This window comes from Alosa alosa, chromosome 19 (assembly GCF_017589495.1).
Source record: "Alosa alosa isolate M-15738 ecotype Scorff River chromosome 19, AALO_Geno_1.1, whole genome shotgun sequence".
NCBI lineage: Eukaryota > Metazoa > Chordata > Actinopteri > Clupeiformes > Clupeidae > Alosa > Alosa alosa.
Genome location: NC_063207.1, coordinates 17,797,881 through 17,812,499, shown reverse-complemented (window position 1 = coordinate 17,812,499; position 14,619 = coordinate 17,797,881). Strand labels below are relative to the sequence as shown.

General features: G+C 46.4%; 1 protein-coding gene across 11 annotated transcripts in view; it reads right to left on the bottom strand.

Annotated features, from left to right (window-relative positions):
* Positions 1-14,332, bottom strand: part of stxbp5b (syntaxin binding protein 5b (tomosyn)) — a 35,973-nt gene extending 21,641 nt beyond the window's left edge. For 5 of the 11 annotated variants that reach the window (XM_048228435.1, XM_048228436.1, XM_048228433.1 and 2 more), the window contains exons 1-7: positions 13,831-14,330; positions 12,230-12,327; positions 4,290-4,371; positions 3,559-3,659; positions 2,405-2,539; positions 1,029-1,092; positions 683-766 (exon numbers count right to left, since the gene is read on the bottom strand). In XM_048228435.1, coding sequence (XP_048084392.1) covers positions 683-766; positions 1,029-1,092; positions 2,405-2,539; positions 3,559-3,659; positions 4,290-4,371; positions 12,230-12,327; positions 13,831-13,971 — 705 coding nt within the window. In that variant the 5' untranslated portion in view covers positions 13,972-14,330. Of the gene's footprint in view, positions 1-682; positions 767-1,028; positions 1,093-2,404; positions 2,540-3,558; positions 3,660-4,289; positions 4,372-12,229; positions 12,328-13,560; positions 13,615-13,830 lie in introns of those variants that run through there. The other 6 variants (XM_048228439.1, XM_048228430.1, XM_048228429.1 and 3 more) reach the window with 3 other exon arrangements.
* Between the last annotated feature and the right edge of the window lie 287 nt (positions 14,333-14,619).

The window sequence follows — 14,619 nt, the reverse complement described above, 5'->3', positions numbered from 1 at the left end:
TCTGCAGTGCTGTATATCTCTCATAATTACTACCAATTAAGCATGATCACCCCTAAGGATGAAGAAAAATTGGTAAGAGCTTTAATTAACAGAAATTAATAGAACAGCTGTTCCAACACACACACTCCAAAACTATAACCAGCAAGCATTCAGGTCTTGTCACAGTGAGGTAACTGTGAACTGGAGTGATTTGTGCTGTGGCAGTGAGGATGCTGAAGTGGAGTCGAACTCTGTAGACGGCACAGCACCTTCAGGAGCATCTGCAGCAGCTCACAAGCAGAGGTTGCCTGGGCTGAGCTCTCAAATGCCTCCTGCACAGGAGGTGCTAATTAGTGCTCATTAAACACACACAGGCAAAACACACACACACACACACACACACACACACACACACTAAGTCAGTCTACGTGAGTGCTTTGATGTGCCCTTTGAGATACAGAGATCCACCTGCACATGCCCACTCAGCAGTTTCCACACACAGAGGAATGCCACAGTCTGTTTCACTCTCTCTCTCTCTCACACACACACACACAGAGAGAAAAAAACAAACACACACACCTTCTTCTGGATCAATTGCATTACAGCTCACCTTACACACAAATAGACAGACAGACACAGACACATAGACATAGACACACACACACACACACACACTGAATGTGGAGCTTGCGCGGTCTCTCACCTCGTCGTAGGTGTAGCGGTAGTCTGCTTTCTTGGTCCTCAGATCCCACAACACAACAATGCCACACTCAAAGCCAATCAGCAGCTGCAAAAGAGTGAACGCTATATCAAGGCAAACTCACAGTGGAGTAGCTGCAACCATGCAGCAATCCAAAATCCAGTACATATGCTGCATCTGTGTTTGTGTATGAAGAAAAGTGTGGGTAAGACTTCATTCATGTTTACAGTACAGATAAACCAAGCATGCATGCATGCATGTCTGTATATATGAGCATGTATGTGCTATACCATGTGTGTGTGTGTGTTTGTGTACGTGTGTGTGTGTGTGTGTGTACATGTGTGACTACCTTGCCCTCGTCCATAGGGTTGTCGCTGATGTGTACCACTGGGCCGGGGTGTGTCTTAGAGGACCTGAGAGGGGATGAGAGCAGGAGTGTGTCAGTGCTGCTGAGTCACAGTTCAGACTAGACTAGAGTGTGGTAGCTCTGCCTCCCTGCAGCAGTGGATGCCATGGCTACAGGACTGGGCTAGTGTTCCTATCCTGTGATAAACACAGGACTGAGCTGCTATCGCTGACACTGAAGTGTAAACAGAAGCTCCTCGGCTTGTAGCAGTTCCTTCAGAGGACTATGAGCCCCCCCCTCCCATCCCCACTCCTCCCTGCCTCCCCCGTAGCTGCTGTTGCCATGGAAACAGGAGTCCAGGCAGAGGAGTGGCACGGGGATGGCCGGCGGAATGTGCTGTGTCACTGCAGCGCGTGATGTAACGGCGCCAGGGCTCGGCTCGGCTCGGCTCGCGCTGCCCGGCAGCCTCGCTGCTGGAACCCCTGCTGGGGTGGAGCGGGTCTCTGGACTGTCCAGCACCAAGGGTGAGGACAAGCTGAGGAGGACGCAGGAGACACGCACGGCTCTCCCTCTGGGCTGGTAGGGAGACCCAGCTCCAGAGAGATAGAGAGAGAAAGAGGGACATAGAGGTACAGAGAACGAAAGAGAGAAAGTGAGAGGCACAGAGAGAAAGAGAGAGAGAGGGACAGAGAGGTAGAGGATATTAATGGGGAGAGAGGGGGGAGAGAGAGAGAGAGAGAGAGAGAGAGAGAGAGAGAGGGGCAGAAATAGAATGGGAGGGACAGAAAGATAGAGAGAGTGCAATGGAGAGATGGGGACAGAAAGAGAGATAGAGAGAAAAAGAGAGCGCTGGAGCGAAGTCTTGAGAGGACAGCAAATCTCCCCATCCATCCATCTTGCCACCATTCCTCCCAGGGACCCCCCTCTCTCCTCCTCCGCTCCAGCAGTCTGGCTCTCAGGCCATAAATGTGTCTGTCCAACACCCCCCCCCCCACGCCACCCCCCGCCTGCCTGCCCGCCCTGTCGTCCACCCCGACAGAGCTGCCCACAGCCCCAGCATCCTCTTCCTGCCCGAGTGAGATTACTCGAAACCATCAGCTCTCTACTTTAGGTGATTGGAAAGTGTCACATAAACATTTAGCTACGGTGCATGCACCGAGCCACTTAACACCATTCACCTTGCCCAAGGTCAGATTTAAATCTGGCCCCACACGAAAAAAAAACGACTTTAAACTTGTTGGTCAACATCTGTTCCACTTGACCTACCAGCGGCATAAAAATCACGTGAGCACGTCGAAAAAAATGAGGGAGAGTGGGAGGAAGAGTGTGAAATATTCATGGGCCGCGTAGGGGAGTGTGGATGCGAGCGAGGCACTCACAGTTCAATGGCTTTATTCCACATGATGACGTAGCCTGAGAGAGTGAAGGACTCCACGTTCACCATGTGGATGTTCCCCCGTTCCGTGCCCACGTAGAGCCACTTGCTCTGGAAGGGCAGGTGGAGAAACGTGATCCTGTAAGGCGAGAGAGAGAGAGAGAGAGAGAGAGAGAGAGAGAGAGAGAGAGAGAGAAATGTTTGGATTAACCAAACCCCAGAAAACCTAAAAGACATTTATGACTAATATTGGCAATCTAAAACACAATCCCAAAGCAAAATGCAATGCTATTTGACCCTAATCAGGAAATATACACTTGCACATTACCTAACAAAAATAAAAGAAACAAATTTGAGAAGCACACCAATGAAATACAGACTCAGTGAACACCGTTTAGCCATAGAAACAGGAAGACATAAAAAGACAAGGCTTCCAAAAGACGAGCGTCTATGCCAGCAGTGCAGAGATGATGTTGTTGAAACTGAATTACACTTTTTCAATAAATTTTCAATTTATCAATTCGCAATAAATACTTTCCAAAAATGAAAATGAAAAAATCCCTGATTTCTATGATCTACCAAACCCGAATAAAATACTGTACTTATTGGGAGAAGACACAGACAGCTGTATTACTGCTGCCCAATATGTCCTTGCCTGTTACCAGCTGAGAGACACTGAATGGTTTCTGTATGCATGTACATATGACACACACACACACACACACACACACACACACACACACACACACACACACCTCTCTCACAGCCACAACCACATGCACATACACTAATTCAACACAGTCCCCTCATGTTGCATACCATACTTGAAGTTTCTATGCAGTCCACTTTATATATGTGCCCTGATGTATTGTATGTCTGTAAGTTTGTTGCCTATGTTGAGACACTCAGAACTTGATATTTTGTACTCAGACAAAAAAAAAAAAGTTCTTTACACTTTGTCCATGTACCCCTATCCCTATACCTGTATAATTGCTTAGATGCTGATACTGTACATTTACAGACAATGGTACTGATAAGAACACTGATACAGTAAGAGTTGACTGGTAAGAGATCAAAGGTCACCCAATGGCAACCAGTTTGACCTTTACAGAACCACACTGACATTTCTGTGACCTCTATGCAGGATCAGTCAGTTACCTTTCCCTGTTGAACTTGAGCGAGTGTAGCACCGCCGGCAGCTTCTGCCTCAGGTTCCATAAGTGGATACTGTCGTCGGCCAGCGCGCTCACCAGCGCCCCCTAGGACAGCAAGCACAGGTCAGTCACTCTCGCACCACGCACAGTAACCACACATACAAACATCTCCCAGGATGCACCAGGGCTTGAGATTAGGGAAGAGACTAGTAGGGGCTTGGGAGGCTTTGCTGAATGTGCAAACATCCATTAAAACAGCTCCTGCAGGGCTGCAGACTTTCATTAATGCAGTAATCCCTTAACTGTCCTCAGACAGCCATTAACCAGAGAAGAGCCTCATCCAAGAGTGAGTCATGGGGGCCCGAGAGGAGAGCAGAGGAGAGGGGAGGGGAGAGAGAGAGGAAGAGAGGCCGAGAGAGGTCAAAAGAGAGGACCGAAGAGAAATGTGGAGGAAAGAGGGATAGAGAGAGAGAGAGAGAGAGAGAGAGAGAGAATATGAATAGGGAGGTGAAGACAGAGAAATCGACATGTGTGGAAAACAAAGGAAAAAAGAAGAGAAGAGAAGAGAAATGTAGAGAAGAGAGGAGAGGAAAAGAAGAGAGAACAGAGGAGGAGGTCTGGGAGAAGAAGTAATTTTTGTGGAGGTCACAAGAGGTGCTATCAGGACAGGAAAGGGAGGGTGTGTGGGGGGAGGGAGGGAGGTGGAGAGGGGAAGCAGACTCCTGGCAGACTGACCTCGTTGATGAGGAACTGTAGCGCGATGACGGCAGAGCCGCTCTCATGTTGGCAGTAACACTCCACACCTGCTCGCCCAAACCTGCAAGCAGTATGGTCAAGGAACAACACACAGCAACACACTCACTAACACCCGAGTTCTAAAGAGACTGGTACCCCACATTAGATGCTCCCTCTCCTTGTTATGTACTACATTCGATTTAGACATGCACCAAAGCCACCAACCTCTGCTTATGCTATGTACTTGTGCATTGGGGGAAACTTCCTCCATCATCTCCAGCAATCACCATGTTGACATGCAACAACAAGCTGTCAAATTCTAGATTCACCAAATGGGCGGGTGAGTACAACACGAGTGGCTCTACACGCAAACATGCATCTGTACTCCAACAGTCATCCTCCTCACTGGGCAACAGAATGACAGAAGGGTGGGGTAGGTGCAGAGTTTGGGAGGGTGGACAGAGTGGAGAGGAAATGGTGCAAGGGCCTTGGGTCTGTCAACTACAGCCATTAGAGTGTGCATTTCCTACAGACGGGGTTTAAAAAGAGCAACAGGAAATAGTTTCCTCTGCATGCATACCCAAACCTCCACTGCTTCTCACTGCCACTACAGACACCACCAGCAGGGGGAGTCTGTTTTAGGCCACAGCACGGAGGCTCGTCAAAAGGTTAACTATTGAAACATATCAACGACTGAGAGCTCAACTCAGGGTTCCATAAACAACTTTGAAAATAAATCATATCATTATTACATAGCCAGAGAGCATAGAGCGCTGCCTGGACACAGGACTTGTGATTTTGTGTGGTGGTGACTTCGTCAGAACTGACAGTCAAAAACTGAATTTAAAATGCCTGGATCAGGACACAATTCGGTTTTTTTATGTTACCACCTGAACCAATTAACGTGGTATGTGGCGAGAAAGAATGTGTCGCTAAGTGCAGACAGAGGGCATAAAGCTTCAGCCAAAAATAAGAACAGAGGGCCAAAACCAGTCTTGCTAGAGAGCACTTAAAAACACACATCTCTCGGACCCCAATCTAAAATAATAAGCCTTCTCGCTTCACCACTAAAGCCGCAGTGTGCCATGACTTGTGAATGGTCTTCATGCTGTTGTTACAGATAAGATTCCCATTGACAGATACCTGACCGTCAGAAAGGCACGTTGCCTGCTCTGACGCCCACGCTAATGAAGACTAATGTGATTAGAGCCAGCCACGCCCTCTCTGAAACACACACAACACACTGACAAACTACCAAATGGTCATACACGAATAGCATTCCACCGTGTGTGACGCCCCACGAAAGAGGTCTAGAGAGGCGTAAGGAGGTTGCACAATTTACACAATGGATGTTTGTACAAGAATAGAGTAGCAAACACATTGTCTTCAAACATGAGGATTATCCAGGCAAAGAGAGAGTTAAACAAAAGGTTCAGTAGACCACAGAGGATTAGGGAGACTGCTCAACTACATGACCACATCAACGGACTGTTTACCTGTTAAAAAGGTTAGCACTCGGGTGGAGTTACCCAGCACACACTGCCCTAAGTCCAGCAGGGGTGTGGCTAACGACAATCTAATGAACGACGCACGCAAGTCTTACTCATGTGTTCAACATGCTGAGCTGTGGCTCTTCAACAGGAAATGCTAGAATCACACGATTATCTCTCTCTCTCTCTCTCTCTCTCTCTCTCTTGTCTCCACTCTTGACAGTGGTTGACAAGACAGAGATGGGAGAGGGCAGAAAAGTGTGTGTGTGTGGGTGTGGGTGTATGAGAGAGAGAAAGAGAGACATCAGAAGAGAGTGTGTGTGTGTGTGGGTGTGTGGGTGTATGAGAGAGAGAAAGAGAGACATCAGAAGAGAGTGTGTGTGTGTGTGTGTGTGGGTGTGGGTGTATGAGAGAGAGAAAGAGAGACATCAGAAGAGAGAGTGTGTGTGTGTGTGTGTATGTGTGTGTGTGTGTGTGTGTGTGTGTGTGTGTGTGTGTGTGTGTGTGAGAGAGAGAGACATCAAGAGAGAGTGTAAGAGTGAGTGTGTGTGTGTGTGTGTGTGTGTGTGTGTGTGTGTGTGTGAGAGAGAGAGAGACATCAAGAGAGTGTGAGAGTGAGAGTGAGTGAGTGAGTGAGTGTGTGTGTGTGTGTGTGTGTGTGTGTGTGTGTGTGTGTGTGTGTGTAATGGAGGATTGTGGATGAGCAGACTGCATAAGCAGCAGGACTGCCTTCAGCTCAGAACCCCATCTCCTGACCCTCAATAATATTCTGTCCAAAAAAGTGAAAAAGAGAGACAAGCTACATTTGACCGTCCACGTCAAGCAGTGAACTATTCTCCTGACATGTGCCTCCTACACTAGACAGCCTTCCAAAGCATCCAAAATGGCATACAATTATAAAGCACAGGCTAACCCACATAATGCACAGCGTAACAGCGTCTTGAAAAATTCAATACACAAAACACAATGCTGCCGACATAATTCAATATCCTTAAGTGTACGATATGATCATTGTATAACTATATAGATTACAAACATTACTTAATGTATACAACATCAATTACTTCAGCTATCTTATGTCAAAATTGTAGCAAGCTCAACCCAACCTTGCCTGTTATAAACTGAAGTACACCCTCAGGCCTGATTGGAGCTGCTGTATATAATGGGACACTGAATAATGTGGGCAAGATAGTCTCTTCTCCACAAGGAGGCTACCAAGGCTGCACTAGCCAATGTCACACGCTACTCTACAAGGTGTCTCTGTGCAGATGGCACGCAACACTGCATCGCACAGCACGCCACCACATGTGATCACAACCTAGTCTCTGTCACACACACGCACACACACACACACGCACACACACACAGAGAGAGAGAGAGAGGGAGCACTGCAGGCCATCTGACATGGTGCAGAGGACCCCGTGGCAAGCAGGCAGACGGGGTGGGGTGGGCTGGGTTGGGCGCTGATGTGGCATAGTGATCTTGCAGGCTGCTCTCTCCAGAGAGGGTGACTCACACTCGCTCCACACACACACACACACACACACACACACACACACACACACACACACACACACACACACACACACACACACACACACACACACACACACACACACGCACACACACACACACACAGGCCGGGGGCTCTGGGCTACATATGGCCCCCAGCGCTCAAGCAGAGCATACACACTACTCAGCAGAGCATGAGGTCAGAGAAGAGGCTGTCAGCAATGGAAGAGGAGAGGAGGAGGGGGATGTGTGTGTATGTGTGTGTGTATGTGTGTGTGTGTGTGTGTGTGTGTGTGTGTGTGTGTGTGTGTGTGTGTGTGTGTGTGTGTGAGTGTGAGTAGAGAGAGCGAGAGAAAGGAAATTGCCTCAAAGGCTTTGTGATAGAGAGATATATGCCTGTCATATGGCAGGACCTCTCAACTAGAATGGGATTAAAGGTGTGAAATAGTGACTGAGTAAGTGAGAGAGTGAGACAGGAAGTGAGAGAAAAGATGCACAGAGAGAGGGATGGAGAGAGAGAGAGAGAGAGAGAGAATGAGTTTGAGAAACACGTCTGTCATCCAGCCGGAGAACCCCGTTGCACAAGCCTGACACCCGGGAGGTTACAGTACGTCCTACTGCCACGGTTACAGCTACAGACAGCTGCACCACTGATACTGTCTACTCACAGCGAGAGGGAGAGAGAGAGAGGGCTGCTGACAGAGCCTATGAGCTGGCCTTGCACACAGGAGAAATGTGTGTGTGTGTGTGTGTGTGTGTGTGTGTGTATGTGTGTGTGTGTGTGTGTGTGTGAGTCAGACGGAAGGAGAGATAAACAAAGGGAAGGGGGGGAGAGAAAGAGAGAGAGAGAGAGAGAGAGAGAGAGAGAGAGAGAGAGAAAAAACAAACTGCATGGTGACTGACACAGCATGCTCTATGGCGGCAGCTTGGCTTTCCACCCTCTGAACTTGTTTAGAAGTGCTGCTAGGGTCAAGGCTCTCCCGAGGCACTAGCCGACTGGAATGTCTTCTACGGGAGCCACTCAGCAGGAACAACCACACAGACAAGGAAGTGGGAGGGAACTCTTCCCAGTCTTCTGAAACAGGAGACGGCAAAAAAGGAATGCACTTCTGCATACTCGCTCGTATTTTCTGAAAACTTCCTCTGAAGTGCACGCTGGTCCTGGCGACCAGACAGGTTTGACTTTTCACAAACACTGAGCTGAGAGCGTGAGCGAGTCTCTGTGTGTGTGTGTGTGTGTGTGTGTGTGTGTGTGTGTGTGTGTGTGTGTATGCTTCCTTCTTAACCTGGAGTGGAGTCAGAACTCCAATCACATGAGAAAAAAAAACATACAGACACGTGGCAAAAGCATGGAACATGGATCACACACAAAGACATGCACTCACACTCACACAAACACACCACCTGTACAGATGAAGTCTTGCACAGAAAAATACAAAAGAAAGAAAGAAAGAAAGGAGACAGTCTGTCAGCTGTCTGCTGTCGATATTCATGCACAAACACTTGACGTCTATTAATAAAATCCCATGTAGGAGAGCACAAAGGTGTCATACTTAGGACGCTCTGCTCTCTCGGATTAACGCTGAAGTGGCAGCTATGGGGGTGGATAGCGTTACTCATCAGGTTGCACTGTGACATGCTTATGTGTATTTACCTCTGTACACATAATAAGAACCTGATGATGACTATATTACCCACTTAACTAGAACAGATTATGATCGTGCAGGTCTGAATTCACAGTGGTCTGATAAACATCTGTTCACTGGGATGCTAACAATGAAGACGTGCTACAGAGGTAAACCTAGGCCAATCGTTTTACAAAAAGCCCTACATGGAACAGATACTACTTTGACAATTCAAGCAATATGAATAATCAATTACTTCTACTATTTTATATTGTGTTCTACACAGCTTCATAAAGGTTTAGTCTGTAATACTCTTTGTACCAGGCTAATCAATCTCACTCAAAACCACTCAATAAAAATGACTTGGAGACATAAATAACTGTACTTTGTGTAAAAGCAAACCGTTTTCATCCAATCATCACCAGAAAATTCACTGGCTGTGAAGGCATTTGTGTCTGTCTGTGCATACGCAATGCAACATTGCACCATTTCCTTTTGACATGTGGTAACTTGATGAGATATAATAACGACGTTCATTTCCTCTTTGCTATCAAGACTGGGTGGAACTTCCTCGTTCTACAACTAAACTTCAGATGGCCATCTTAAAGTCACCCAGCTAGCTACCCAGACTCCAGCAGAAGCACCCTCAGCCTTAGCCTAAGACACACACAAACTTAGTGGGACTTTGACAGGCAGCTTAATTGTCTTCAATTGCAGAGTAAAACTACTGAGCCCTGGAGCCTACACACACACACACACACACACACACACACACACACACACACACAGCCAAAGTAAGAAACACGCAAGGCAGAAAAAATGAAAAAGAGAAAAAAATAACAAGGGGAAAATGAAAAGAGCCAGCGAGTAGCAAATAGGAGCAAAAGTCAGGTTCAGTGCCCCTTGATCACGAGATTCTAACGAGCCAGGTTTGCCAGCCCCAGTGCCTGTGGAATGTCCTGGGACAGGAAAGAGGCAGTCACATGCACACTAACCCTGTGATAGCATTAGCTAGCCTGTCCGAGGCACTGACAGCACCGAGCTTTCCAGCGAAGCCACGAAATACAGACTCCAGACTCTCTCTCTCTCTCACACACACACACACACACACACACAAAGAAGAACTCAGCGGGTGACTGCAGAGAAAAGAGGAAACACTTCATGTGGTAAACCTTGTGGCTTTGTGGCGCAATAATTCACACCACCCAGGGAAGGTTCCTCTAGCATTCTGCTCAGGTGAACACCAACAGAAGTTGCATATTAGCAGCAGGCAACATAATAAATAGCCAAACCGGTTTAAATGAGTCCAGGGCCATGTGTTCAAGAAGGTGCTATCAGAGTCACAAGGAAAACAGCTGCATTCACGGCTGCAAGTCAGGATGACACCCATCAACAGTTTTCAAATGATCCCAAATTAGTAAATAAATAGAGAGACTCCAGCCAGCGACGATCATCACAGTACTGCAAAACCACTCATTTCTAGGATTCAGCTTAGGTAAGAGAGAAGAGGTTGAACAAAAAACAAAATGGTCATCTTTTTAACCTCAGACTGGCACCAATGGAGGTTAAATGTTTCCCTGTCAGCTTGCAAAGGATCAGGACTGGGTATAATCACTGTGAGAAACACAGAAGAAGAAGAAAAAAACAGGGAGGCTTCTCATCATCAGTCCCTGTGAACTTATATTACAGGAGTAAAGGTGCAGCTTAACAAACAATCAATACTGACTAAAGGATAAAATGTCAGGGTCAAACCAGTGGCGGACCATAATAACCACCTCTCTCATGCATCATGATAAAGACACATCAAAAAGACATCTAACCCTTGGGACTATAGAACAAAAGATTAAACAGTTCTACCGCTAAACAAGCAATATTGGTGAAAGTGTTTCTCAAAAGGCTCAGCCCAATGAAGTCCATTAATGTCTGTCCTTAGATAAAAGGACCAATCACCTTGAGCAATAGTGGTCCAACCGGCACACAGCAGAACCAGGTTATCGATAGTCTTTCTTAGCTGGATACCTTCACCGCAGACTGAGCACAGAGGGGGCCACCTCATCAACACCTTCCAGTTCCCCACCCCCCAAACACACACACACAGCCCAAGATACATGCTGACTGGTGCCAATTTGTGAGCATAGCTTAAGGGGTTTCAGTCCCCAGAATTGACATCTAACAATCTCAACTTTTCTACAATGCAGACACCCACCATTAAGCATCACTACAAACACAGACACATGTGCAGAACTGCTCCACCTGCACATGGCTGAGGCAACACACTGACGCATCGTATCGGTTACCACTGCTGTTGTGACATCTATCTGATGGCCGAGCAGCAGACTCCCAAGTCAATATAATGTGCATGCCAATAACACGGAGTGCTGGTCTTTGGTGATTCTCACAGGCCTGAGTGGCAGAGCGCGTTCAGATTCTCACAAGATCAGGGGTTTATTCCCTTCAGCCCGCTCCCATCAGTCATCCCCTGCCCTGCCGCAAGCTCCCAAGAGGGCTGCCTCTCAGAGCAGGGCTCTAGAGTGCGATCAATTTGGTCGCATATGCGACCTCATTTTTCAAAAGTGCGACTAAAAAAAAAATCGGAGGTCGCACCGGTGCGACCAGCTATTCAAGAGAGGAAAAAGTGTCCGCATTGAAACTCTACCTTTGGTTCAATAACAGACACATATTTGGCCAATATCGTGGTTTAAAGAAATCACAGATAGTGAAGGGTGGGACCTCCCCTCTGATTGGCCGTGGCCCAGTGACTGTGTGTACATTTGAAAATGCGTGTGCTCCTCTGGGCTTTAGAGGTAGATTTCCTACAGAGACATGTTCTCATGTTCTCCAGTGTGCCTAACCTCAGAGACACTACCAAGGGTGGTGGCACCCATAGATTAGCCAGAGGATACAGCACCAGACAGCGCTCCCTGAATCATCTACATTCAGGGTTAGCTTTGAGGCTAGGCTCTGGACTTTGCAGGCTACAACAGTAGCAGTGTAGCAGCGCAGGAGTCCCCTGAGGTCAGCCCCTGTGGTACCATCAATCACTTTGTCAACCTCCAGTGTCGCATCATTGTTGCTTTCAGGAATCCACTGCGTAATACAAGCATCTGCACGTCAGAAGGTGGAAATGTGAGAAACCATTGTGTCTAACTGCATCACAAAGTCACGTGGAAACAGACATTTCATCACAACTACAACAACTCGTTTGTGTGGTGGTTATGACAATAGACAAAGAGAATATTCAAACAACAGTTAATATTATGCATACCTTGTGTTAGACAGACTGTTTATGGTTTATTTTTTGAGAAAAGGATACAACCTCAAAGCTCCACTCTGAGTCCCTATGGCGAGGATTTTCTGTACAGCGTCAAAAGCCATTGCTGAGGGTTGATAGGGGAAGCCATGGCGCACAGTCTGCAAGGCAAAATAAGGCAATTCAACAGAACTATCACACATATACAAAGCAGAAAAAAGAAAGACTGAATACATTCTAGGTCACCAAGGTTGGCTTAAAAAATAGAATAAAATAAAAAAGTAAATAGTAGATAAACAGGCTTTGAAAATACAGAGATGTAAACCCAAAACAGCATGAACAACAGAAAAGTTTCCTTGAATGCATAACAAACATCATGTTTAGTGTATTAGTAGCCTACACAGGACTGACAATTCATGTCTTTTTGGATATTCTTGTCCAGGAAACATCTTTAGTCTGAAGAACTATCAATGCCATGGACTAAATGATATCTGGATACTTAATTAACTTTATTCCATACATAAAAGGGCAAAGTTAGTTCTTGAGATTGATGACACTGATAGAAGACAATGCTGATTTGTTCTGACATTGAACAGAGAGTCTGGCAATTGCAATTACTCCGATAATGTGCGTCCTTAGAGAATTATTATGCTGCAAATGACTGTCATCATTATGGGAGCATTTAACAGACTGCCTATGTAAACCTTACAAGCACTTGCGTAGGCTGTCGCATGACAACACGAATGTCTTGTTTTTGCGGTTAAATAGCAAACCCTCATCCGCTGTACACCATATAAACTAGCTTTGCATTAGAGGGCCCGTAATAACCTGTAGCATTTTACACCTTTACAAACTGGAAATGCAACATTATCTGGTCTGTGGGAACAAACAATTAAGAGCGCTCTTATGGGAGTGAAGTCCAGAAGCTCACAAGGTAGCTTTGAGTATATGATGACAAGTCACTTCAGCCGAATGGAAATGGGACTCCCCGTCACCTTAGGTCTGCCTGGGAAGCTGGTTTAATAAGATTTCACTGCTGCTAGCTAGTTAGCTATTTAGCGGAATAGCATTAACACAATCCTGCCCTCTGATGCAATATAAGCAACTGATGTGAGTGACGTTAGCCTGACTAGCTAACTTAAATTTGCATAGAAATTATGAACCATAATACAGATTTACTATAAAATACTTTTTACAGTAGCCAATGTTGCAAGTCCCATCCAATGACAACCAAATTAGCCAACATCTGCTAATGCCGTTGAATGAATACGCAACATTTCTATCAAGTCACTTTTCGTATTTGCTAACGTTAGTCAACGCGACTTGCCAGCCAAGTCTATGGCATAGGCTACTATGACAGTAGGTAGCTAGCTATGTATTTTGCTAATTCTTACCAACACATTGGGAAACACAGAATAAGCCTCTTATCTGACTGATTTCACACCCTCTTGGTCACTGGGACCAACCTGCCTATCCACACAAAACGAAATTAATGTATGTGGCGGAGACGTCATTTGCGCGATTGCTACGTGTGTATCAATTTTATTCTAACTGCATGGATCGGATACATCGGAACACTCGGTCTCCAAAGTGTGATATTGGGCCGCTGGGGTGCCATTTGCTCGTGGTCAACCCCTGCGACCCCCCGCGTGATAAGAACCCACCTTGCAGAGCTGGAAATGCTCCGACTGCAGGTTCTCCTGAATTGTGTCATTTTCCCTGTTTCCCGGTTGAGGTGATGCGGAGGAGGAGGATGACACGTTCGTCAAACCATCTAGCACCTTTCTGATATTAAACTTCTTCATTTTTCCCCCAATACAGACGAGGATCGCGACAAGTACTGGACCAAATGAGCAACCATAAATGGATAAGCGAGATGGCAACAGCCACACAATCGCAGTCTTCTACCAAGCTATATTGCTCTGTAAATCTCACATGTCAGGGGGTGTTGTCACGGCACACTCCATGTCAAAATATACCCAAAAACAAGTTTCCCTCTTTGACAACGGGTGCGTTCTTCATCCGATACTACTCCTCATCCATAGAAAAGATGCTATTGACAGCGTAATCCAAGCCGATTTAGTCAATCTCACCCCCTCTCTGTAACCCCCTCTTTTCCCACAACCAACACGGAAACGCAGAGCTGCAGCCAGCCAGCCGGAGTCTTGCCGGAGCGGCACCCGGATGTAAGATAGGGGCGCTAGAACTCCTGTTCTGCTACCAGTTCTGGGATAATACACAATTCAATAACTTTATCCCTGTTCATAATGGTCCACTTTACTAATAGCACTGAATCACACACATATATTTTGTACAAAAAAGTAGGCTATAAATAAAAGTATTCAGACATATTCAGACGCTGCATGGACCCATCCCTCAATCTGGAGGCTACAACCTATGAGGCAGAATGAACCTATGAAGCTTCTGTTTTAGCCTCTGATATGTGAACTGAA